The 25,283-nt window shown below is 38.7% G+C and overlaps 1 protein-coding gene across 4 annotated transcripts in view; it reads left to right on the forward strand.

Annotated features, from left to right (window-relative positions):
• Positions 1 to 25,283, forward strand: part of LOC119656650 (sesquipedalian-1) — a 30,912-nt gene that overhangs the window by 1,606 nt on the left and 4,023 nt on the right. The window contains exons 2-4 of one of the 4 annotated variants that reach the window (XM_038063114.1): positions 5,126 to 5,323; positions 5,515 to 5,718; positions 6,283 to 7,346. In XM_038063114.1, the coding sequence (XP_037919042.1) occupies positions 5,126 to 5,323; positions 5,515 to 5,718; positions 6,283 to 6,335 (455 nt within the window). In that variant the 3' untranslated portion in view covers positions 6,336 to 7,346. Of the gene's footprint in view, positions 1 to 5,125; positions 5,324 to 5,514; positions 5,719 to 6,282; positions 7,347 to 21,492; positions 23,052 to 25,283 lie in introns of those variants that run through there. The other 3 variants (XM_038063113.1, XM_038063112.1, XM_038063115.1) reach the window with 3 other exon arrangements.

Raw genomic sequence — 25,283 nt, forward strand, 5'->3', positions numbered from 1 at the left:
ACAATAAAACCTTACGAGGATGAAATTCTGCACATAATGTCGATGGCGGCGTTTCGTTCTTCTTGCAAACAATATTGCGGCGTTTAACATTTTTTCTTATCTCCAGTGACCAATTAGGGAAGAAAATCTTCAATATTTGGCTCGTTCCTGAGGGATGAGGTAGGAAAACCAGGAATCGAGTTTCGCAACATAAGCCAGGGATCGAATTCTTCTTTCTATAATATAATGGTACCATGTGCTTCCGACGCGATGGAGGAAGATGGTTCAAAGATCAGCTGGGTTCTGATAGGGCAAATGAGCTTGAAAGCGACAAATCAAACGTATATCGTTGGGCATCTCCTATAATTCAGCAACATTTGATTTATCCTCTTCCCATGCCTGAACCCGTCTGCTCTTTGAATCGCCTTCCTCCATCCCGAAAACGTCGAAGCCCAATATACTACCTATATGGACGGCCATATTCCATCGCTTGTTCTAGAGAGAAAATCAAATCTGTTGGTGGGTCGGGACACCTCTGTAATTGCTGCACTGCTTCCTTTTTATGCAAGGGACAGATAACGCCTCGTTGTTAGTCATCAGGCATTGATTCGCTGTCCGAAATCTTGAGCATAGGTTGATAAACCTCTTCCTCCATATTTAATTAGTTCGGCTGTAATTCCGGCAATTACTGGCATGATTTATAGACCAGTAGCTTACTCCAAACTACAATTTTATTTTATTGTGTATATATATATTTCGGGAGCAACTTACTCCTTTCATCAGTACAAAGCTACTGAAAACAATTGCCAATTACCGGAATCTGTGTTTAATAATCGCGTCGCGTCTTCAAAATTTCTAGATTTTTCCAGGGGTCCAAGGTTGTCGTTCGGTTTGTATGCCGCAAGAGTTCAAGATTTTCGCGTTGAATGGTATGGCCTTTCTCGACTATGTGCGCTGCCACTGATGATCTTATGCACGACTTTTGTTTCCGAACACTACTTCCTGCTTCCTTGATGTGTTCATTAAGTCTAGTCTGTCCTATGTATATTTTACTACAGTCGCTGCATGTTATTCGGTAAATCCCGCTTTTTTCTCTCCGTTGCCAAAGGATCCTTGACGCTTCCCAGTAAATTCCACAAGGTGGACGATCGACTCGAACCTGCGACTTCCAGTTGGTACTTTTTTACCCAATTCTTGATGTTGTTAAATAGGTAGGAATATGGGATACTTATTCGTCTGGTGGTTACTTCCTTCTGCTGCGGAAATAGTGTTGTATAGGGATGCCTATTGTGCCACTGCCACCAGTGAGATTTAAACCGCGACCTTCCGTACGACAGCCTTGTGCTCTAACCACTCAGCTATCCGAACACACAATTATAGGCAGCCATTTTTGGGAAAATGTGTAGTGTGAAGTTGCTGGTATCGTTCTCTGCGTTGCTGTAGGTTTACGGTATATATCGAACTTAAGCTTCCTGTTAAACTTGACGATATTTAGAATCCAGGAAGGGTAGAACCCCATCCTTTTGTACCTCTAGTGTAAACTTGATTTTATGATGAATCTTGTTTATAGAGGAGATGACCATTTCTATATCTTTTCTAACAATCGCAAATACATCGTCTACATACCTAAACCATACTTTAGGGATTATTCCCCTCGATTCAATTTCTTCTTCGATTGATGACATGAACTTTTCAGTGAGTAAAGACGAGAGGAGGTTCCCCATCGCTACTCCCGAAGTAGTTTTATAGAATCTGTCCTGAAATGTAAAATAGCTTTCGTTCATACAGAGCCTGGCAAGGTTTGCATAGATACGAACTTTTCTTCTCCATTTCGGGCCAGATCGAAACTGGCTCAGCCATCTTTCGAGTTCGAAAATTGACTCTTTCACTGGCGTGTTGGGAAACAATGCCTTCACATCGGACAACACTATCACCTCGTCATCATCCATCCTCTCAATGCGTAGCAGCTTCTGTATTAATTCATGGGAGTTAGCAACTGAGTACTTACTATTCATCGTCCCAAGGGTCTGGCACTCATTAATCAACCACTTGGCTATGTTTTATGTCCGGGAGTTCGAGTCCGCATCTCATCCCCTTCCTTGTGGATTTTCGGTTGACATCTGATTCTTGGAAGCGCAGGATTAGGCATTCGGAGTCACCCAATATTCGTGAATACCTCACTAGCTTCCTTCAACGCTCGATCGACCCTTTTGATAGATTCGGGCAGCGGGTTGTTCCTCAATTCGAAGAAGTTTCCACTCTCCAATTTTCGAAAAACAGCCTGGTCATATTTAGCTTTTTCCATAACGACGACGTTGTTTCTCTTGTCCGCCTTGAGAAAGTATAGCGGTTTATCACGAAGTTCACGTTTTTTAACGGCGCGTTATTCCGAATGATTTTACTTAGACCCGAACGAATTTCATCCTTGGTTTCGTTATCCAAGAATTTTATACCCGCCTCGATATTAACCACGGTTTCGTCGACAACCTTGGTTGGTGGTACCGCGACCGCAAGACCATTATTTAAAAATTTAATTTCGTTATCAGTCAGTTCAATATTCGTTTTGTTTATTACCTAGTTATCAATATGCGCGACGTTATTACTACTTACCTGCGGAATCCATATGTTTTTTAGGGTGGCAAACTTTTTATTTAGAACGCGGCGTCTCTTTATAATTTCACACTCAAAAGCCCGGTGTAGTTTCGCGGTTAGTTGCTCAATTGGCAGACCCGATTCTGCAGCTTCTTGTGCCATCTTGAGGTGTGTGCTGTATGCCCGTAATGCGATGCTATTCTGTTTAGTATACAGAGAATAAAGAGTTATCGTGACGTGTTGCAGCTCTAACTTCAGGACTAATTTCTTATTATCGCGACCCGATTTCAGCTTAATGCGATGGGAGTTCGATATTACGCGGGATTTGATGCATTTCTTGAAAATTCGGATATTCTCGTTGTTCCTCGCAATTATTTTCTTCAGCCTCAACAATTTGTTGAATTCAGACTTCTGGCATGATGCACGGACTGTTTCTTTTCGGCTTGCTGATAGCAGCATTTGTCTGTCTTCAGTAGTCGGAACTTTCAATTCGCGGAAATTCTGTTTGTTGACCAGTTCATCAAAATACTCAACCCATCGCAGTAATTTGTTCATACAATCGGAAATTGTTTAGATAGGATCAATATCCTGCTGACTTGTAAGTGAAATTTCAGCGCCTGGTGCGGTTAATAATAATAATCGTTGGCGCAACAACAAATATTGGATCAAGGCCTTGAAGTGTGTTAGAGCACTTCATTCAAGACCGTAACGGTACATCACAGTACACTGTGGGAGGCAATGTGGTCAGCATTACGCTCACCCGCGATTATTACCCTGATTTGACTCAGGTACTAATTCATAGCTGAGTCGACTGATGTCCGACATCTAGTCACGATAACAAATTCCTCTGCCCCCAGCGAGATTTGAACCGCGACCTTCCGCTACGACAGCCCAGCGCTCTAACCACTTGAGCATCCGGACGGTGCGGTTGCTCCCTACAATTTGTCATTGGTGTTTTTAAGTAAGCTATGGAAGCCATTTTTCTCCGACTGTAGTCTCCTCTGTAGGGGCGTGAACATTAATGAGGCTTAGGTTTCAAATTTTGCCTCGCAGACACAGATTGAAAACCCGAAAACCGGTCCTGGTCCAGCGCATCTCTTGTAACGCTGTGTCATTAGCCATATTTTGGGACAGGGTATCAGTTAACCGATTAGCAGCTCCTGTAAAGGGAACGCATGTTCCATGAGAAAATGCACAAATCGTTTGTCTGTTTTCGTTGCCTTGTCCGCCGTTGTTGTATTATTTATTATACTTACATACCCCGATGTTTCGGGAACCACTTGTTCTTTTCATCAGTACTACAAGTCTGCCCGTAACTGGTTTTATTAAGAACTTATATACTATCTTAAATCCATATTACTATTCTAATTAATCCTAATTACATTACTTTTTAAAACTTATTTCTCTATCCTGAAAGAAGAAGAGTTTTTGATTAATTTTTTAAATAACGGGGAACAACAATTACCTATCTACCCCAATTACCCATTTCATTCCATGGGCCGCGAATCAATAAGAATGCATATATCGTAAAGTGCAGTAATCATAAAAGTACCACAGTACTGATTACCATCTGTAAGAAGATATTCTTCGTTGTCTTGCTTAGTATCCCACCAATATGGGCCCCATATGCCCGGAACATTATTGGTTTATACCAAGCAGAGGCAACATTGTATGCACGATTGTACCATTTGTACGTAGTCTAAAATTTAACTGTGTCCTATTTTTCAAGAAATATTTATGCAGCTAGTTCGTTCTGGAGAGTGTCGACGATAGTCCACTTGGATGAGTATCTACTATACAATGGGAGTAGAGCATTATTTAGCAAGTATGCTGGAATTCATAGTTAAACAGACGCAAAAAAAAGAAAAAGTAGCTACTTCATATATGCGCTTTTGATACAGTGTGTCAGACCGTTTATTTTAATGTGATATTGGCGTTCTGCTATGTCGCAATATGAACATGAAAAAGACAATGTTGACCTTCTTTCAAATTCAAGCAAACTTTTCATACATTCTATTTTTGTTTGCAGTGATGCAAAACTGTGTAAAAGTAGATTTCATAACTTTATTGGTATACTTACAGAGCAGATATCGGGATGGGATGTATTAAGAGGCTTCAATTTTATATTGACACATCGTCGTGAAAATCTTTAGATTTTTTTGAGTATCCCTCACTGACTTATTATCAATCGATAAGAAAGCTTTTAGGGAAAATACTAATCGACACTTTTCATTTGATACCCCCTTCCACCGTAGGCGAGAAAGGCAGTCATGCACACACGTATTAAATTTTTATAAGATGACAATGCTCGAGGAATAACAAAATTGCTTTGTTGCGGGAAATAACAAAACTGCAAATAATATGTAATAAAATGCGCTGTTTCGCAACTGCTGTCCAAGGCCATTATTCATAGGAGCATTGATAAAGAAAACTTTTAGCACCAGGGATTCTAGGCACCATTCGCGCGCTTTTACTCTTATTCACCATATAAACAATAAATTTAATTTCTATTCAATAGTTTTTAATCATCAATGTGTTTCCTCTGCCTTTTTAGAATTATGCGAAGAAGAAACCGAACCTTATTGCTTCCAAATTATCTTCAACGGCAATCGGACCTACACATTGAGCGCTGAAAGCCAGGATATAATGGAAACATGGATGAAAGCTCTCACATGTGCCAGTTATGAATATAAGAAACTCATGGTAGCTGAATTACAACGACAGTTAGAAGAAATAGAAGGTATTCGAAAAAGTAAGTATCTTTCACCAGTATGGTTTTTCTAAAACGGTATTGTATAGAAAGTTTCTGTAATTGTAAGATGTATAGCTACTCTGAATAGAAACTTTTGATATGCCAGAAAAATCCTTTACAAGTATTGCTAGAGGTCATTTTCTTTTGTTTGCTTATCCCATCTCTCCACCCACTAACATCGCACCATCTAGAATATAATCAAGAAACGATACAACGTGCTGCTCCGAAACCTCCACCGCGTCGACAAAATCCTTTTAATCGGCCTGCACCACCACCACCTGTCTTAAATAGTAATGCGCCTAATCCATCAGTAGCCAATAATAACATAGAAGCTACATCCACCGCGGGTGTATCCACGATCTCAACAACGGGGACAGCGATGACGACGACGGCAGGTAATTAGCAAAGTAAATGTCCCTGTTTTACTTATCGTTCATTACCGTTATGTTTAGTTGTGGTTTTTCGTATTTTGGTTCTTTGTCTATTTTTCTTTGCTTCTTGCTGAGATCTATCAGTTTTGCTTTGTATGTACTTCGAAGTTTCTTGTTTAAGTTTTCTAAATGATATGCTGAAACTTGTGAGATTGCATCTATTTTCATATGATTTCTGTACATTAACAACATTTACGCAGGATTCAAAATAACAAAAATTCAGCCTGAACTGTCCTTATATACCATAATTTTCGACATTTCATTCAACACAAATTTGATCGAATAGGACTCGTTTTATTTGTGATAGTTCAATATGATGATTTCGTCAATTCTTTTCATTTTTTATTTCTTTCAATCTATAATGTTTACATCTCTGTACGCTATCCAAGTTTATCTATTTCATCTAATCATTCATGAACTTGTGTCAGATTTTTCAATATTACATCACATCTATTAATGAAAATCAACGCTCGTTGATTGTTTTCTAAATATCAAGAATGGTTCATTTACCTTTCCTACTTCTATTAGGCAAACATCACAATTTTCTCAATTCTCCTGAGAAGAAATGCGGTTATGTTTAACGAGTTCCTTAAATTGGTTTTAAGTATCGGCAAATACTTCTTTCGTAATAGCAATTTCTTACCTGTTAGCATGGCACACTGAATCACGTAGTCTGGAAAGTTGGAACTCACTTAGGGTAGAGAAATATAATGATTTGAAGAACACAGCTTTAGCAGGTGTTAGGAGTCGAATATTTCAAATTTTCTAAATTAAATGCATTTAGCCTGTAAAATGCACCAGACACGATATCTCTGGGCATTTGAGATTCAAAGACAAAATTTATTTGTTTCTACGAGGACAAGACAAGCACCAAGGAAAATTACCCACCTGAAATATACATATGTAATTCGTGAGGCCACTTAACGTGGGAAACTAAGATTTATTTTCATTATCCGCTTCGCATAATTTAAACTTGAGGTCCAACGGCCGTGTATTTCCAAACCCGTTTTTAGTTCTAACCACTTGTTTCAATTTATTTAGTGTGACCCAATAAGTATTAGTTGGCGGAATGGTATTCCCCATGATGTCCTTCTAGTAGGCAAAGGATGCCGGCGTTAGGTTTTAATTCCATCAATGCAATTTACAAATACAATTTATAACATAAAATTATGTATATGGATGAAACAAATTCGGCAATGGCTAGTCAATATAAATTGATCTAATATTTAGAGTCTTACGAAAGTTAATTTGCTATAAAATCGACCCTGGTCAAAGATAAGGGCGTAAGTTTTTGAGAAAAATATTAATTTTAACCCAAAGAGAAGATTTTAATATCATTCAACACATCAACTCGCTAGTGCATAAGAGGATTGTTAGGTAACTAGAAAAAAATTGATTGATTGTATAAATACATGGGACTAATTATTTATATACATAAAATAGAATTTGATTTCATTAAAGATTATATTTAACCTACTAGATTCTACCTTAAATGGGCAGTAAAGGTCGCCATTCAAAAGGAATGACCACTGCTTGCAATTATTAAGTTTGTAATTCCCAAAACAACCTTTCGTTTTGTCTAGATCTTGTTGGTTTGAAGACGAAGGCCTACATTCATGTAAGCTGACAGACCAAGACGAAAGTTGGCAAATATTGACTGTACAAATTCGTCAGCATCGACATATAACTGAAATTTCCCGTCGACTTGCACTTGTTTGTCTTGTGCTAGCCGGACTTCCAGATGTGGAGTGGTCCGTTGGCGTAAAGTGTGGTTTGCATCAAAACGGAAACTGCGTCCCTTGGTAAAAGAAATCGAGGGAATAATCTGCATGGTGGGCTTTTAAATTTAAAACTAAAAAAATAACGACTCGATCGCGCGTGGAGCTTCAGGACTCAATTTAACGCCCAAGGAGAGATAAAGGATCCACGGCGAATCACATCTCGTTCGAAAACATCAATTCAGCTTCAGATGAAATTGAGGCATAGCTTTTTGAGGCCCCATCTTATCTTAGCATTTCGAGACCTTTATTATATAGAAATATCCCTTGATAAATTACTCTAGCTGCTTTTCTATATGGTGGGACTGAAGAAGGGAAAACTGAGAATTATCCTCAAAATGTATATTTTAACTCATTAAATTTCATATTTTCAAATTTTCTTTCAAAAATTTCGAACACATTGGAGTTGAAATCATTTTCTCCCGTTTTTATTAAAGATGGAATGGAAAACGCAGTATTTATGGTTGTTATCAGTATACAATAGCATATTCATCGTGAACCGCTATCATTTCCATTATATAAATGTTTTTTGAAGCGTAAATAATTATTCATAAAGGGTTTTGCAAGGATCTCTGTTTCGCTACCATAATTTTTATTTGTGAACTGCCCAATCAATTGGAGAAAAGAAAAGGAATTTTGCATATGATTGTCACTAATGACGAAAAGTGTATCCACTATGACAATCCCTTCCCACATCAAAATCAATGGTAAAGAAGGGTATCCGTGGATCTAAGCCCTTTCTTTTTATTTGGTGGGATCATGAGTGTAACTTATTAAGAACTCCGAAGGAAATTATCATGCCGCAATTGACTTCACATGATACGCTGGAGTCAGCACTAAACACCTCAGGATGATCGACTGTTAAAACCACACAGATCACGACTGGCAGTCAACTCCCAATCAGTGTTCAACGCGACTCCAGACAAGTCTCGGCCATGGCGACAGCGAAACTCACCCCAGCTATCGAATAACTCACGCCAAATCCAAAAAAAACCTCAGCTAATCCTCTCTTCGCAATGGAATTTTGCCCAACTGGAAGCACAGGTCTCGAGCCTTGGGGAAAATAGCACTGTTCTTATTATATGGTGGATGAAATACCGGAAAACTTTGGAAAATTTCTAATGTCAGTAACTTTTACAAAATATCTTAAGGTAAATAAGTGCATGAAAACAAACAAAAGATTAGTTAAATAAACTCTAAAACGCTTAAATTAAAAGAATGTGTCAACCAACGCAGCAAACCTTCTGCTCAAGTCGTAGATCGCTAAAGGAACACAGTAATACATATTAAACAACAGGGCAGACTGGCATCATTTACTATATATTTATTATAACAGGGAGTACGAGTTTTTTTTGGGGGTAGGGTAGGTGAATGCATTTGGACTCCCGATTCGGTACGTCGTCGGACTACCAACTAAACACCTCCCCATCGTCAGAGAGCTAGCCTGGAACCGTTTGTCACATTACTTCGGGCCAGCCCCGAACTCTCCCGCCTTGCGGAGCCTTCAAATCAGGGAATTCCTTTCACCAACGGGAGGGGAGAGGAGGAAGGGAACTGTCAGTTCAAGGAGCCCCCTGCCATCCGGCTCCTCCACCGGTCGAGTTCTATCTTCTTAGCAACGAGAAGGGCCCGAACGTAATGGGCAACACGGTTCCACCTGTCAGCAGTCCTCAGCATCTCTTCCACAATGTTGTCTGGAGAGAGATCCCCTGTGTTTAAATAGAGCTGCTGACGAACCCCATCCCACCTCCCACAAGAAAAAAAAGTGTGGTGGGCATCGTCCACAACTCCATTGCAAAACACAATCCGGAGAACGCGCCTTTCCAATCTTGTGCAGGTAAGATTGAAAACTTCCATGCCCACTTAGTCTCACCATGCTTCCGATTCAGCCACGCACCTAAGTTGCCGATGAGCCGCGCAGTCCATCTGCCTCTAGTTTCATTTTGCCAAGAGAGCTGCCACTCGTCTAGAGTGTGTTGCCGTTCTTCGCGAACAACCACCTCCCTTGCGCTTGTATATGGCCTGACGCTCCCTAGCAAGAAGGGCAACGGGGATAACTCCCGCGATTACCATCACGGCCGGTTCAGAGACTGTGCGGTACGCAAACGCCACCCCGTCTCTGTACTTGCGCGAGGCGTCTACGATATACCCCCTTGTTAAGAGCGCCAGCCCATACCTCTGCGCCGTAGAGCAGGACAGACTGCATTGAGCTCATCAGGAGACGTCGCCTACTAGACGTAGGACCCCCAATGTTTGCCATTAGCCTACTTAACGTCGAAACTCCAGCCGCAGCCTTGTTCGCTGCTGCTTGGATTTGCTCAGAAAAACTCATCTTTGAGTCAAGAGTCAACCCGGGGTACTTTATCGCTGATTTTGACTCGATGATCGACTCGCCGAACGATATGGGACGCAGGGTCGAAATTCTCCTTTTAGTCAGGATGACTACTTCGGTTTTTTCCAGTGCGAGGTTGAAACCATGAGTAGTCATCCATCCGCTTACCCGTCGCATCAATATGCCGAGTCTGCTTTGCACCTGTTCGACAGTGCGTCCAGCAACAAGCGCTGCGACATCATCTGCTTAGCCGACCAGGCGCGACTCTTCTGGCATGTCGAGTTTAAGCAGACTGTCATAGGTAGCGTTCCAGAGGTCCGGCCCTAGGATGGATCCCTGTGCTACCCCCGATGTGACCTCCATCCACCTTTGACCCTCTAGTATTTCATAGAACAGGGAGCGGTTCCACAGATAGTCCCTCAAAATCCGTAAGAGATAGTTCGGCACGTTGAAGGTATTGTCTAATGTGCCTAGAATGTCTTTCCATGTCTTCCATCTTAGCGTTACGAGGAGTACCACCCGTCGAGTTCGGCGGCTATGTGCCTCTGTTCGTCGAACGGCGTCCACGACCTGCATGATAGCATCAATTGTCGATCTCCCTGCCCTAAAAGGGAGTACGAGTTTGACGCTCAGCGGGTACACGTTAACTTGTGAACAATGAAATTGAAAGTATTTTGTATGCTAGTTTGTGTAGTTTATTGTTGCAGTGAAACCAAGCACCTTGGTGGACAGTTTGACTAAACGGGCATGGGAGGAATCTCCTCCGGGCACGTTGCTAACAGAAGCTATGAAGATGAAGTGGCCCCGTGGTGCACCGTTATCGTCAACATCAGCACATCCATTGAATAGATTTCAACTATTAGCTAACATCGAGCAGAACATTAGTGATGAGAAAGTCGAAGAGGTAAACGTCAACAAAATTCCACCTTTCGTTTTCCCAAATTTGGATCGCGATATGATCAATGCCATTATGAGTGCATCACGGTCTTCAGCGTTAAACATATGCAAACGGGGAGAAAGCTCTTCGTAAACTCTACTGAAAGTTACGAAAAATTGTTTAGTCATCTCACTGCCAAGAAAGTGCATTTTTTCACTTATAGTAGGCCCAATACGCGCCCCAATAAATTTATGTTAACAGGGCTGTATGATATGGAGTATCTAATCACTGGCAGGATGAACCAAACCTGGAACGCATTGAAAGCAACATATAAAACAAGAATAAGAAAAACCAGAATTCACCAAAACAGGTCCAAATAAAGTAGACAAGAGCCCGAATATACTTGATAACTTCGACTCGCAATTTCCCCCTCTAGGTAAGAGGGCGATAACTAACATTGCTAATAGTTGGACGAGGTATAGTAAGCCTACGAGATTGGATCCTGCGAAAAATCAGCATGAAATTACGCCTAGCCTGGGCAACAAACAACTTTTCTCTCCAACTCAACTTATTGCTTAGGCTACTGAACTTATAGTGAAGCTTAGGAATTGCAGTAAAATTCGGATTTGTCTAGTATTGGTCAAAATAACGTAATTGTATGGAATGCTCAAAGCATTCGGAATAAGGAAATTGAAAACATTTCTTTCTTGTCTGATAACAAAATCGAAATATATATATATATTGTAAGTGACATTTGGCTGAAAGGGTCTGATAAGTTATCTCATCCGCTATATGTGATACATAGGAACGATAGAAAGCATTCCATTGGACGGGGGGTTTCTATAATTGTAAGCAAACGAATCCAGCATACAATACCAACTTGTTTTAATACAAAAGTTATTGAATCTGGAGGAATTAGGTTAGGCAGTATGAATTTATCGGTTGTTGGTTGCTATTTTCCTGGAACGAGGCTGAATGCAGGCAAATTAAACTAGTTTAGAGTCGATTTGAAACTTTTAACTAGTAGTCGTTATAATTACGTAGTCTGTGGAGACTTTAACGTCAGACATAGATAGATTTCCAGTTTAGATTTACAAACTATCTTTCAACTACTCACCAAATCTATGAGTAACTAGGTTTATACAAAATCACTTTACCAGGAAGCAATCCACGGGCATGGACGTCCTAGACTTTGCAGAAGCCTTCGACTCGTTATGCACCATGGTTTATTATATAAACTTGCGCAATATTCCTTTCCTACGTATCTAATCAAAATTTTTGCGTCTTTCCTTAGCGACAATAGTCATTTCTAGGCAGTTATAACATGCCCGCTGGCGCTCCTCAGGGCTCATGTATAAGTGCGGTTCTATTTAATATTTACAATTCGTATATTCCTCCATTGCAGCCTAGCAATGCTGATGACACGACAGTTCTCTCGAGCTCCGCCGATCCGAAGTTAGTCATTAACAATCTACAATTGCAACTGGAAACAGTCCGAGATTCCTTTCACAAATAACTAATTAGAATTAACGCGTCAAAAACGAAGATTATACCTAATCCGCATATAAATATTTTGGGTGGACGGCCGACTGGTGTAAATCAATGAAATACTTGGGTGTGCACCTGGGCTAGAAATTCATTTACCAGGATAACGCCAACCAAAGCTGTTGCAAAATCCCCCAATCAATCCACACGTTACTCCGATTATTTAATTGGAGATCGAAATTCTCCGCCCAAAATAATTTAATCATATTCAAAATAGTTATGCAGCCAATAATTACATATCGAGCTCCTGTCTGGTCTCAGTGCGCGCCCGTATACTTAACAAGACTTCAGATCCTTAAAAACAAATGCTCGAAAATCACATGAATAAGTCATTTTATTTTTCAACACGCCGTCCCCACTCTCTAGCGAATGTGAAATTAGTTAAACTATTGGTTTTACAAGCCTCGCACAATTTCGTAACAGCTACAGCTAATTCATAATCCTACCTTAGTCGACATCTAAGTTTAGTTAAGTTAGATAGGTTAGGATTTAAAAATCATAGGTTTTTGAAACTTTTTCCTAGAATTAGTTAATGCCAGTACTCGCCTTTGCATAAATTGTATTGAAGTAGATCTATTCCTGAATGAAGAACTATAGCTGTGAAGACACTGTCTGAACTATAAATTAATGGAACAACTGTCAAAGTATGCTGGATCAGGGCCTTGAAGTGTTTTAGAGGACTTCATTCAAGGCCGTCACGGCACACGACAGTACACTGTGGGAGGCAACATGGTCAGCATTGCGCTCGCACGAGATTATTACCCTGATTTGACTCAGGTACTCATTCAAAGCTGACTCGACTGGTATCTGACATCCAGTCACGATAACAAATCTTTCTACCCTCGGTGAGGTTTGAACCGCGACCTTTAGCTACGACGGCCCAACGCTCTAATCACATAAAAAAATAAGTAAATTATAATTAGAAGCACTAATTCTATGCGAAGCTTTAAAACTGCCAAGGTTATCCCAACCCTTACTCTGAAAAACTAAAATAAAACTGGCTCGTTTTGTCTGTCTACGTTGATACCATATGAATTAAAGTCCAATTAGGAAAGATTTCAAAGCGGGGAGTTTAGTCAAATGTAAGATTGACCGGCAGATTTATAATATTAACAATGAACCTGATCCCAACAACATATAAAATAAATTGAATAAATTTGTTGAACCAGAAGGCAGCTTCACAGAAATATCAAATGTATAATTATGCTACCCACTCCATAAAGACTATAATATGTGCATTTTCCAACAAAACAAATGGTCACTCCGTGAAAAAAAGGAAACTCCCAAAGAAGAAGAAACTTGAGGAAGATAACCACGGGAAGAAATGACTGGCTTAATAAGAAGAAGAAAGAACAGTCAGCGGAATGGAACATTTCGCTTTCTTATAGGGGACGTTCGGCACGCACAATCACGAAGTAACATCAAGGAAACTCAAACCGAAAAATTAAAAGCTGACTGAAAAATCATTAAATTAAAGGTGTTTAAAAAGAGGCACTAACGGTTTTGTCCAGGGTAGAGGCAACTCATCAGACGCTGTCTTACCTCTACCCTGGGAGCAGCGTGACCGAAAGTGGCAAAAGGTGGAAAATGCTCCTTTATATAATCTCAAAAAACACGACAAGCGATCCAAGTTTAAACCGTCAATAGTTTGAGCATAAGCTAGGCTAAAGTTAGATTATTATTTGAAATATTCATATTCCAAACAATAAAGGTGTTTGTCAATTACCGTCTAAAAGTGTTTGCAAGATAATGTAACTAGAGCAAACTACACATTAGAAGGAAAGCATTGGATTGGCCAAACTCCGTAAAGGCCAGAAGCACTATATCAAAGTAGGTTCTAAGCTGGCCACTACAGGTTAAAAGAACTCCACCAGAGAAAAAAAGGCGCTAAGTAGCTTTAAAATAGATGGTTAAAGTGGCGGTTCATAAATATTGGTTTATATTGGGTTAGGGTAGACTGCTTCCCTTTCTTTGATCGAAATATGTCATTATGGTAAAATCTCGATGATTTCTGACCACAAAGTTACTTTCCATAGTCACTTTGAAGAAACAGGAGTAAGTGATAAGTATGATCGTGAAATGCCTAGACTATACGATAGATAGACCGAAACTTCACAGCCAAAGTTCTCCAGATTTAGATGAGTGATCAAAGAAGTGTGTGGTCTTGCATTGGCTGCTAGTAGATGACTTCTGAATGTTTTTACTTGTTAGTTGCTGAATGTAGAGGTAAAAGTCAATTGTTTGGCAAAGTCGAAGCAGTTCATACTTCTACAGCAGGGCATTAGCCTTTTATTTGCTAATCCTAGTTTTCCCATCTTTTCTGGAGCTTTAAATAACTTTTTCCACAACCGTTTTCATCGAATGTTGTCGTACATGATTCATTTCCCCAAACGCAACAGCAATTAGTTTCAGCAATTGCCTGTTTTTGAATCATACCATATCAGCACTCTTCGCAAAATAGTTTTGTGACGGACTTCTTGCATATGGTTTTTATTTTGGTTTTTGCAGAATTTTGTAGTTTTTCTCTGTAATTGGTCGATTAGTAAGTCTTATCTCACTCATCGAAATTCCCAGGCTGAAATGTTTAAAATCATTGTCGTGTTATCTATACCAGTACAAAATCTTTTTTATAAGCCTTAGGATTTTTTTTCACTGGTAATTTAATTTTCACGAAGTAAAACACACCTATTTACCAATCATATTAAATTTTATATATTTTTATATAACTTTCCAACAATCTTTCATTAAAATATTACATCGATTAACAACATGTCCTTATTAATCAAGATTTACAACCCTGGGAGACCATTAAAAGAGTACGCCCCCTGCTCGGTGGTAACGGTCATCAGAAGGATTCCAACAGAAACGTACTGTTCTTACGTGTGGAGCACGCTTTTTATACAATAGTTCTCGTCTGATGAATTCAATAGTGCTCTAGCCAAGCACAAAGTGGAGTAAACATCATGGACGCACAAAATAACATATACATACATACAAAGGGTCAACCCCTTCTGGTAACGCTTAACAGATCTGGCTCAAATTAAAGCCTCCAGAGAAGTTATCTAAAGTCTACCAACCCCGAAGAAAAAAAAGATTCAAGATTCAATATCTACTCCACCATTTAGAAAAACCGTCGCCCCGACAAGGAAAATCATCAAGTATAGGACCAATAACCCCTACACTTTCCCCCTTCTTTGCTGTTACTCTTACCGAAAGTGGTATAACCACCGTTTTCAGGAAATTTCCCCACATTTTCGACAAAATGAAGGTGGACAAAGTCTCACGTTTACAACAACTTCAATTAAAGTCAGTCAATCTAACCATGCTAAAACGTGCGGGCTGAAAACTGATGGCTACTTGAGTATAGCCACATAAGCCTCGATGTTCCAAGACTCGCAGTTTTTTCATAAAGTGAATATTTTAACATCCCATTAAGATTGAACAACATTTCAGTACTGTCAGCAAAACGAATCACAAAATAGCGCAAGTAAAGAGCGTGAGCAAAAATTGCATTCATAATAGACTCAATCCGTGCCGGTAAAACAGTCATAAGTAAACGAATGAAGTGTGTTCGCCCATGATTCTTAATCTGGTTTCACTCAGGTACTCATTCACAGCTGAGCCGACTGGGATCCGACATCCAGTCACGATACAAATCATTCTACCAACAATGAGATTTGGAGCACAATCTTCTGCAGTGACAGTCTAGCGTCCTAACCACCGGACAGTCATCCGGACAAAAGTAAAGTTACTTAGTTGCCCTTACACAAGATGAAATGTATCGTGTAGTTAATCTATGGAGTCCTGAATACAGTGGGAGTTTCTATAATGATAAAGCATATGAGGCTATTAAGGTCTTTCCCCAGATACATCTGACGCCCGGACGTTACACCGAAACCAAGTCCATGAGGTAACATAAGGGACTCTTCGCCCCTACTTCGTGAGAGTGTATCAAGATATTCCTGGCAACCCCTGGTTCCTAGCCCCCTGTTCAGCGCATCTACAGTAAAAAAACCCTAAACAGGCTAATCATGAATTTTTCAAATTCCAAGTCCTATTTGACAAAAGTTGGAGCAGGTATTCCTGTAATCCGTTGTTCAATTAAGAATCACAGAAGCGTGTCTACCTCCTCGTTTTAAGCTTGAAACCTTCCGGAACTACTGGTCACTTCTCTTTAAAATTGGACTTGATGTAGAGCAATCGCCATATGATGATTTTAAAGTTAAGTATTATCATATGCTTTTCAAAAAGTGTCTGCTTCACCAAGAATATTTGAACTATAATAGACTGCCAGACCGAAATTCCCCTTGATATTTCTCTATAATCTTATAATAATACTGAATTGTTGGTGGTTCCTCCTGTGTGCCCCCGAAACGAATAGAAATGTGAAAGTTATTGACGATGAATATAAATACAGTTCCTTTACATCGATTATGTTTCATTAATTATCATGGATCGTCGTTACATATACTCGCTGGCAGTTTGTACCCCTTTCGAAACTCTTTCAGGGAGGAATACGCGGCTCGTAAATCATTACGTGTCATGCTTTTCGTTGTTCTTCAGAATGATATTATATGGGGATATTCTGCTGTATTGGCCGTTGTATTGATATCTGAAATCAACTACGATACAAATCCCTCTCCCACCATTGAAATCTAAATTGCGACCTTTCATTGCGACAATTTATAACTATAATCCCCAAGCCATCCGAACATCGGAATAATCGTAAAAAAATAGAAACTGTCCTCATCTGTTTGGTATTAATTGTTATGTTCCAGCAGTCTAGGAATTTTTTCCTGTTGATGCCCTATCACCTTGTCTGTGATGTCCTTTTTGGATGTGACCAACAATTTCATCCTTGCCAGAAATAAAGCCATTTTTGATTGCGGCAGGTTGTTTGTTGTGTCGTTTCTATTGCAAGGAGATTTTCCTAGTGCTGTACGTCAGGGGGATCACGGAAATGACCCACTCGAACAATTGCGTGCAGTCGCAGTAGTAATATTCAAACAGAGATAAGCCATAATTTGATTATAATCCATTTAGAGGCCGATATCGGCACCCCTTTTTTACGTACATTCAAGACAACTTATAAATCTACTGCTGATCGGAATGTGGTCTACTTGATTAGATGTTTGTTCCAGTCAGTGAATCCAACCGACCTTATGGAAGGTCCTGTGCTCGAACAGTGTGCCAATGGCAAGGCGATGAAAGTTATAAAAACATACAAAGTTTACATCATTGATTTTGTGGTTACCAAGACCATTACTCCTTATCACATGCCCGAGCGAAGTGTTATTAGACCCCACCTTAGCTTTCAAATCACCCATCACGATATCACTTTTAAGAAGTATCTTCATTCAGTTGCTCGTAGAAAGCCTCCTTCTCCTGTATATCGGAAACTTCCGTTGGGCTATAGAATTGCACGATTCTGATATTCCTTAACCTGCACTAGCATCTCACAATCAACATCCCGTCAAAAACCGGCTCCCAGGAATCCGGCTTGCTGTAGTCGTTAGTCCGCGAAATTCGCGTCTGCTACCACTAGGTTTTGCAGAGACTGTTGTACTCTGGAGAAACTAGATGTGAATTTACTCGCGGACTTTTACTGGCAATGCCGCAAGTAGAAGAGGAGTGCTCCGTCTCTTTCATCACACTTAGGCCCAGAATTTTCAGCTTATGACGCCGGTTTGTTCGGTCAAATTAGAGAAACCGAGCACTCTGGGGGCCCTAAATACCGTTATCGAAGAGCGTGCGCTCATTTCACAAATCAAACAATCCGTTTTCAATGCATCATGGTCGTAGCCGTAAAGTCAGCCACTTTCTGAGACGCTGTCGACATTTCGATAGTAAGAAAGTTTCAACATTTGCTAATTGTTAGCCTGGCCTTTCTGTGCCTTCTAATCGCCTTTTACAGCAAGCAGGAAACAACCGAGCTCCCAGACCTCAATGAAGGCAACTCGAATTCTTCCACTTTTTAAAGCTTTGCCACTTGCAACCAGTGTGTGTCCACATATCATTCATTTCGCCCTCGAGTTGCCTCGATCCTTGGATTACCATTCGTTGGCAAACGGGTGGATGTTTTGAGACTCATTTACCGATTCCATGCTTATATGTATAATGATGAGAATCAATCCTCCTTTTTTTATAGGGCAAAATCTGCCTGATCAGTGCCTAATGATACGGTGATAATTGTCGACATTTTTAAATACATAATAATAAAAATATTATACTCTACGAAGCACACACACTGGAGAGTTCTTGGTCAGACTGTGGGCTGACTCTACTTAACTTGAAGGATCGATCTCTCAATCCTCTGAGTGAGTGAAAACCACGAGCGGATCAATGAAAGCAATATACGCCAAACACGTGAATCGCCTTTGGCACTTATTTGTCGATTTTCATTCGTCGGATATTAGGACTGGCATTCTCTAATTGATCGCTCCGCGTATATTATTGATGTTGCTATCCTCCATAATAACAACATTGAACGGAAATACGTGGACAAGAAGGTAAACTATGAGCCACTCGCTCGGGAAATCAAAGAACTTTGGGATCTCGATAGGGTGGTTGTAATGCAAATAATATTGTAAGCTGCAGGTTCGTACCACAATCTCTAACGGCTTTCCTGGATATTCTGGGACTTTCACATAGTCTGGTGCAAACCATGCAAAAGTGCACCATTCGGCATACACGCTCAATGTTGCGGAGAGACCTTGACGGATTTTCCTAAAAACCTACCACCAGCCATCACCATCAGAGCCCCTGTATCTTTTACGTAGGTAGGATCAAGCGTATATGCTTGGCATGCTATTAATTTTATCTTAAATGGAAATTATTTAAGATCCAGGTTTAGCAGTTTTTGTAAAATTTGTCACGATAAATATAAGCCTTACTCGCTTTACTTGTCTTTAGTCCTTGATGTTCTTTTGGAAGGCCCTTACCACGTGATTTAAATTTTGAACCTGTTTCTCCAAAGCGTTAAGCGCGCTTCTGCTTCACGGTCTTGCCATTATCCTTATTCCGAGGCAAAAAGGTGCCTAACTATAATGTAGGAATGACCACTTTCAAAAAATATATGGGCGCAAAATGCGCGACTTTTCCCGGCGAAATGATTTGTGATTAGGGTTGTTTTTTGTTACCAAAGGTAACAAACTTAGTACCTTTGAAGTTTATCCGCCAAGTTATACAAAATTTAAAATAAACCGCTAAATTGGAGGGAAGGAAGTATATCTGAAGGCAGTGCAGGCAATGTATATGCAATAATCAAGTATAGTGCCGGGAATTAATTCGCGTGAAGCTCTATGGTGGCCTGAAAATTGCACAGATTGGTATTGTTTGATCAAATCATGACAAAAGAACAATACATTGACGCGTGACGCATTAACTTATAATAAATCATTGCAAACTTGTTCGTACAACAATTGTTTACTTTCAAACAGGACAATGTAAATAGACACACTTGCCACTTAGCACGAGGAATAGGGTATAGTCTTCCATGTCGATTCGACATGCTTACTCCATTGATAAATCTTGGTTGGAAATCTGTCTGAAATAGGATCGTTGGACGGCATTGTAGGAAGCTGGAGTGGGATTTCCTCCTGACCTGATTCAAAACTTTGCCGATTCAATGCATTGTTGTCATGCAAAATATTAAGACTATATGATATTAAATTAGATTTAGCAGTCCCTCCATTCCTAAAACGGAGGAAAACTTTGGTAGTTTTAATCGAATTTAATTCAAACTCTCAGCTACCTCCTTCATTCTACTAACTTATATCTTGCACAGCTCAGTCTTATGAATACATACGCACGTTCTCTTTAGTAAATTTTTCCGCTACCTTTAGTCAATTATGGAACGATGGAAGAATGGAACCATTGTTATCGTTAAACCTAATTAATAAGAACACCTCAGCTTCGTGTGTGATCTAGGTGTAACTAACATAATACAATCTCGTAACTATAATTTAGATAAGAATGAATACAAATAATGCATTTCCCTTCTACAGAGGTGTTTTCCCGCTCGTCAATGAGAATGTAAAATAATCTCGCCTCTAGGCTATTAAGAAGTTATAAAAAGCACTTTTTGCTTTTTGTTACCAATTCCCTGTTTACTGATAATGCTACCTACTCTCTTTCGCATCATAGTAGCAATTTAACTGTTGATTTTGGTACACAATCTAGTGAAATGTTGAATTATGAGAAGCTACCGAAATTCTCACAGAGAAGATAATAAAAAATTTCAAATACAGTTGAATAAAATTCTGAAAGAGAAAGGCAAATCTTTGTAAATATCTTAACGCTTACCAAGAGAAATTATTTCACAGTTGTTACACTGGGTTTTCAAATTCATTTCAAACCGTTTTCAAATTTTTCTGATATAGCTTCTGACTCCAACGAAACGAATATTCTTTCAACCTGTATTCGAAAAAGTGAAATTCAACGAAATTATGATGCCTCAGAACATCTTGTCTGACATCATTCTTCGCGAAACATGTTTTCTCACATTGTCTATATCGAAACATTGTTCACGGGGTGAAACGTTGAGTAGTCTTAAAGTTGAATCAAATGTTTGGTGTATTTCCAAATTGTGTACCTTCATAAAACTATTTAAAACTTACACAGAATGGCCATTGAAACTTTTCAAAATGATAATATAATATACTATACACTATCAACATTTATTCACGAGCCGTTCTTATGAGATCCTTTGCTAGGAATATTTAATTTGTAAACAGTGACAATTCCGAATAATTTACGGTTTGAATGATACTCCTCAAGCGGTAGAACAAAGGGAAATATAAACATTGATATCGTTTTCAAGGGAATGTAATCAATATGGAATAGAATCCAACTAGCACAGCAGTTAATTCATGTGATAACGTAAATAGCGTCGTATAATGGGTCATCGCCAGCCAGCCAGTTACTCAAATTTCAAAAACATTCGCTCCACTCTTCGATTGAAGTAAAATGTGTCGCTTAGTCTCTTGCACTTGAACGAATGCTTTTAAATTTAGAATCTAAAAAAAGAAGTAAAATGCTAGCGAGTTTCAGCACACTTTCTCTAATTCTCTTCATTCTAATATTGGTTATCGTGATTTTACTTATTCTTATTTGTTTGATAAATAATAAACGCTTATCATGTAATCTTGGCGTATGCGGTTGCTGCTTACATTTAATATATTGTCACGATCCATCCTACCATACAGTTGATAACAACGAAAGCTGTCGACAAACACTTCTTGATGCGGAACTTAATGACTTTGTGAATATTCATAATCTAGAATCGCAATCATCAGCACCATCTTCATATCAACGATATCAGCAACAAACCAATAATGACCCCAAAAGTGATATTTCAAATTTCTCGTTTCGAACGGTCCATGAGGAATTCAGGAAACAATTTTTGGCAGACGAAAGGGAACGTCGACGAAGAAAAGAAGTAGCTGAGGCACCTCTTATTGATATTTAGTTAAGTGAAGTGAGATATTGTGTTTATACTTTTCGTGTAATTTAGATTTTGTTCCTTATGTTATCATTTATTCATTGTTTCGTAAGAGATATCAGCCCCTACATATAACTGTAGCCTATATTTAATCATCGCTAAAGTTTAAATGAAAAGTATTACATTAAAGGTGTGATAAAATACAAAACTGTGCATAGTTGCATTATTTTATATTTAAAATTGAGTGTCAGTACATACAACACAAATCTGCATATAATCATACAAGACTTGACATATTTTGAGTGCTTTTTCGTTAGTTTGAAACATTTTAAATTAGAAAATTCAACCAATGTGCTTGGCTTGTAATTGTATGCACAGTTTAGTATTTATGTATAATTAAATACGGGTCTCGATCAAATTATGCACATTTACACATTAAGATTGCATCAGTTAACATTATTACAAATGTTTATTCTTTTAGACAATATTTATAAAATTCCGTAACGCTGCTGTTTCATAGAATTCATTTTTAAAAATGAAATAAAATTAATTAATATTTAATAGTGTTCAAGTTTTCCGTTTTACGAGTAAAAATATATAAGTGACATGATTTTCATCTAGTGAACATTTATTTCTAACTAATTTTTTCGAAATGATATAATGAGATCGGTCGGAAACTATAAAGTATCTATCTAAAGTAATATATCCGTAAATTAACTGATTTGACATAATTGTTTGGTGCTTGGCTTAATTTAGCAGGTTCCCAAAAGTGAAAAGTGAAATTGACCACCTTTGCCTCACTTTGTGTTCATATAAATCCTGATCAAAATAAAACAGTAAATGTCTTAAAGAACTTAAGACACACCTGTCGCATTGGAATGCAAAATCAGTGCATGGATAAGGCTCCTGCTAGTGAATCTTTACTTCTCTATTGAAAATGATGGATAAGATGCACAGTTTCCCCTAGCCAGGTTCTTCAAAAGTTGCAATATATGAAGCTATGACTAATGTTCAATCAAACGAACTAACGATTTCTGCATTGGTTTAATATATAACTTGTAAGTCCGATGGAATAAGTATCAAATAATTTTATAATAACATTAATAAGGTCGACTTGGCTCCAACAAAGACCACACAGAGGCTTATTTTTTCTAAAGCCCAAGGCTTTCTTGTCTTAGATTTCGTTGCGTCGAATGATTATATACATCAATGCATGAAAACACAGGCTCAATATATTGTCCTGCCTTTGCTAATAAAAGCCATGCACTGGAATTTAATTAATCTAACGTTTATCAAATGACAAGTTCACAGGTCGTCCTATATTTTCAATACAAAACGTGCGGCTCATAACCCCAATTAGCTCTGAAAATCTTCTTTGTATCCGTCAAACGGTATATTTCAGCAGGAAATTAAACTGTCAGCCTTTAAAAGCTTAGAGCAAATTGATGAATTTCGGTAGACTATCTCTAAATTCTGGTGAGTTCAAAATATTCAATTAATTTTGTTTATTTTTGATGAACCATTTCATCATTTCAAAAACGATTACGAAAAGAAATGATTAGTCCTATTTAATCTTTTGAAATATCAAGTTTATCTTTGTGTATATTGTTTGCTGTTGAAGAAAAATGTCATAAAAATACAAATATAAATTATATTCTGCTGATAGTTAATTTTGAAATTATTTCAATCGAATATACTCTAGACTATTAATTATGTAAAATAAATTAAATTTATTACAAATTAAAATAAATATTTTTTATTTGACTACAATACTATCATGTTTTCGATGTTTAATCCACTTTTGCTTTATTTTTGAAGATGTAGATTCATTTTTTTAGGTTTTGTGTGAAACAAAACCTTATTAAAGTCGATTCAATGTCTGTCTGTCCGTCTGTCACACGAGAATTTACTCCGAAATTGATGGAGCTATCATCACGAAATTTGGTGAGAATATGTAGTCTTTGAACCGCTACACGTGCAGCGATGGGCATCATTTTGTGTTATGTTTAAGGGGGCTCCCCATGTGTGTGAAAGAGGGAAGTAATTTTATTTTCACAGAATATGGTCATGTTTTTCCATTCAGACCTAGACCTCTCTTCAAACTGGTGTTCTCCGGTCACCTTCACTTCCCTGTCGCCTGCGAATCCCATAGCTTTTAGGGCAGCCCTCGCTCTCGTGTGAACGGGCGTGTTGTCTTGCAGAAACAACACTCCCCGTACCTTGCCTCGTCTTTTCTGACTGCTTCACGTGCCTGACCCAGTAAATTAGCGTAGCACTCCCGCGACCGTTCATTGTAGTCCTTCGCTGTCCCAGAAAATGGTAGTCATAATCTTCGACGCCGACTTTTCCACTTTGAATTTCCTTAATGGCCTTTCTCCCTTTTTTATCCACTGCATCGACTCTTGTTTGGACTCCGGATCATATTGAAGAATCCAAGTTTCATCAACAGTCACAACACGGTTGCATATTTCATCCAAATTACTCTGACACAACTTCGAAAAATCTTTACAACTCTCCAATCGCCGTTGCTTGTCGAGCGGTGTAAGCGGTACCCAATATGTACTAATTTTTCTTACGCGCAAATTCTCATACAAAATCTCTGCAACTCATTCTTTGCTAATCTGCAGTTTCTCCACTATCTGCCACAATTTAGTGCTTCGATCGGCCAATAGTACTTTTTCGACTTTTTGAGCATTTTCTTCAGTCACTATTGTGAATAGGTGACCCGGGCGTAGGTCGTCTTCACAGGACTCTCTTCTTTGTTAAAATTGCCGAGCCCATTTTTAAGGTTTTGTGTAAAACAAAACCTTATTAGTGAACTCTTATTTAGGGTGAACATAATATCTTTACGGACGCATATGTACGTATATTTTGTAGTTTGAAAAAAATATGACGGAATATTTTGGGTTTTTAGCCATATATGGATGGAAAAATGTGCGCAGAAAGTTTCTCGCATAAGATGAACACAAAACCTTTATACCCAAAGCGCCCAGCTTCTGGCTTTTCGACTTGTTGTATTCGGGGCTTATGTGTCCACTTGAAATTATTATTCAAAAGTTATTTTTCGAATCAAATTTTACCCAAAATTCCAAAAGTCACAAACGCAATCAACTACTTAACTGATTTCAGCATATGGAATCCCATGATTCAGTTACATTTATGAGTCAGTTAAAGCAAACTGTTTTTAAGCCAAGACATTAGCAGCTACCTGAGAAGAAAGATTTTAATTTATTTGCCAAGTTAAGATAAGATTTAGGTTTGCTTGTGGTGTTAGAGGTTATACTCATAGTACTTTTTCGTACATTTTTATGCTTCGTTAAATGAAAAATCGCAAAGTCAATAAGAGGGGGAAGCGAAGTAAGGGAGTAAAGGATATTTCCGTAATCATTTATTTAATGATGCTTGAAAATTAAAAATGGTATGATTAGATTATTTACTTCATTTCTGATTTTTTGTTTTTAATTGCGAGAATGAGCAATTTCGAAGCCCACCGCTTTCATGATTTTCCTAGTAAACGAATGCCATGGATTTATTCTCTGCCAACAAACTTGGCTA

The sequence above is a fragment of the Hermetia illucens genome, chromosome 5 (assembly GCF_905115235.1).
Source record: "Hermetia illucens chromosome 5, iHerIll2.2.curated.20191125, whole genome shotgun sequence".
Lineage (NCBI taxonomy): Eukaryota > Metazoa > Arthropoda > Insecta > Diptera > Stratiomyidae > Hermetia > Hermetia illucens.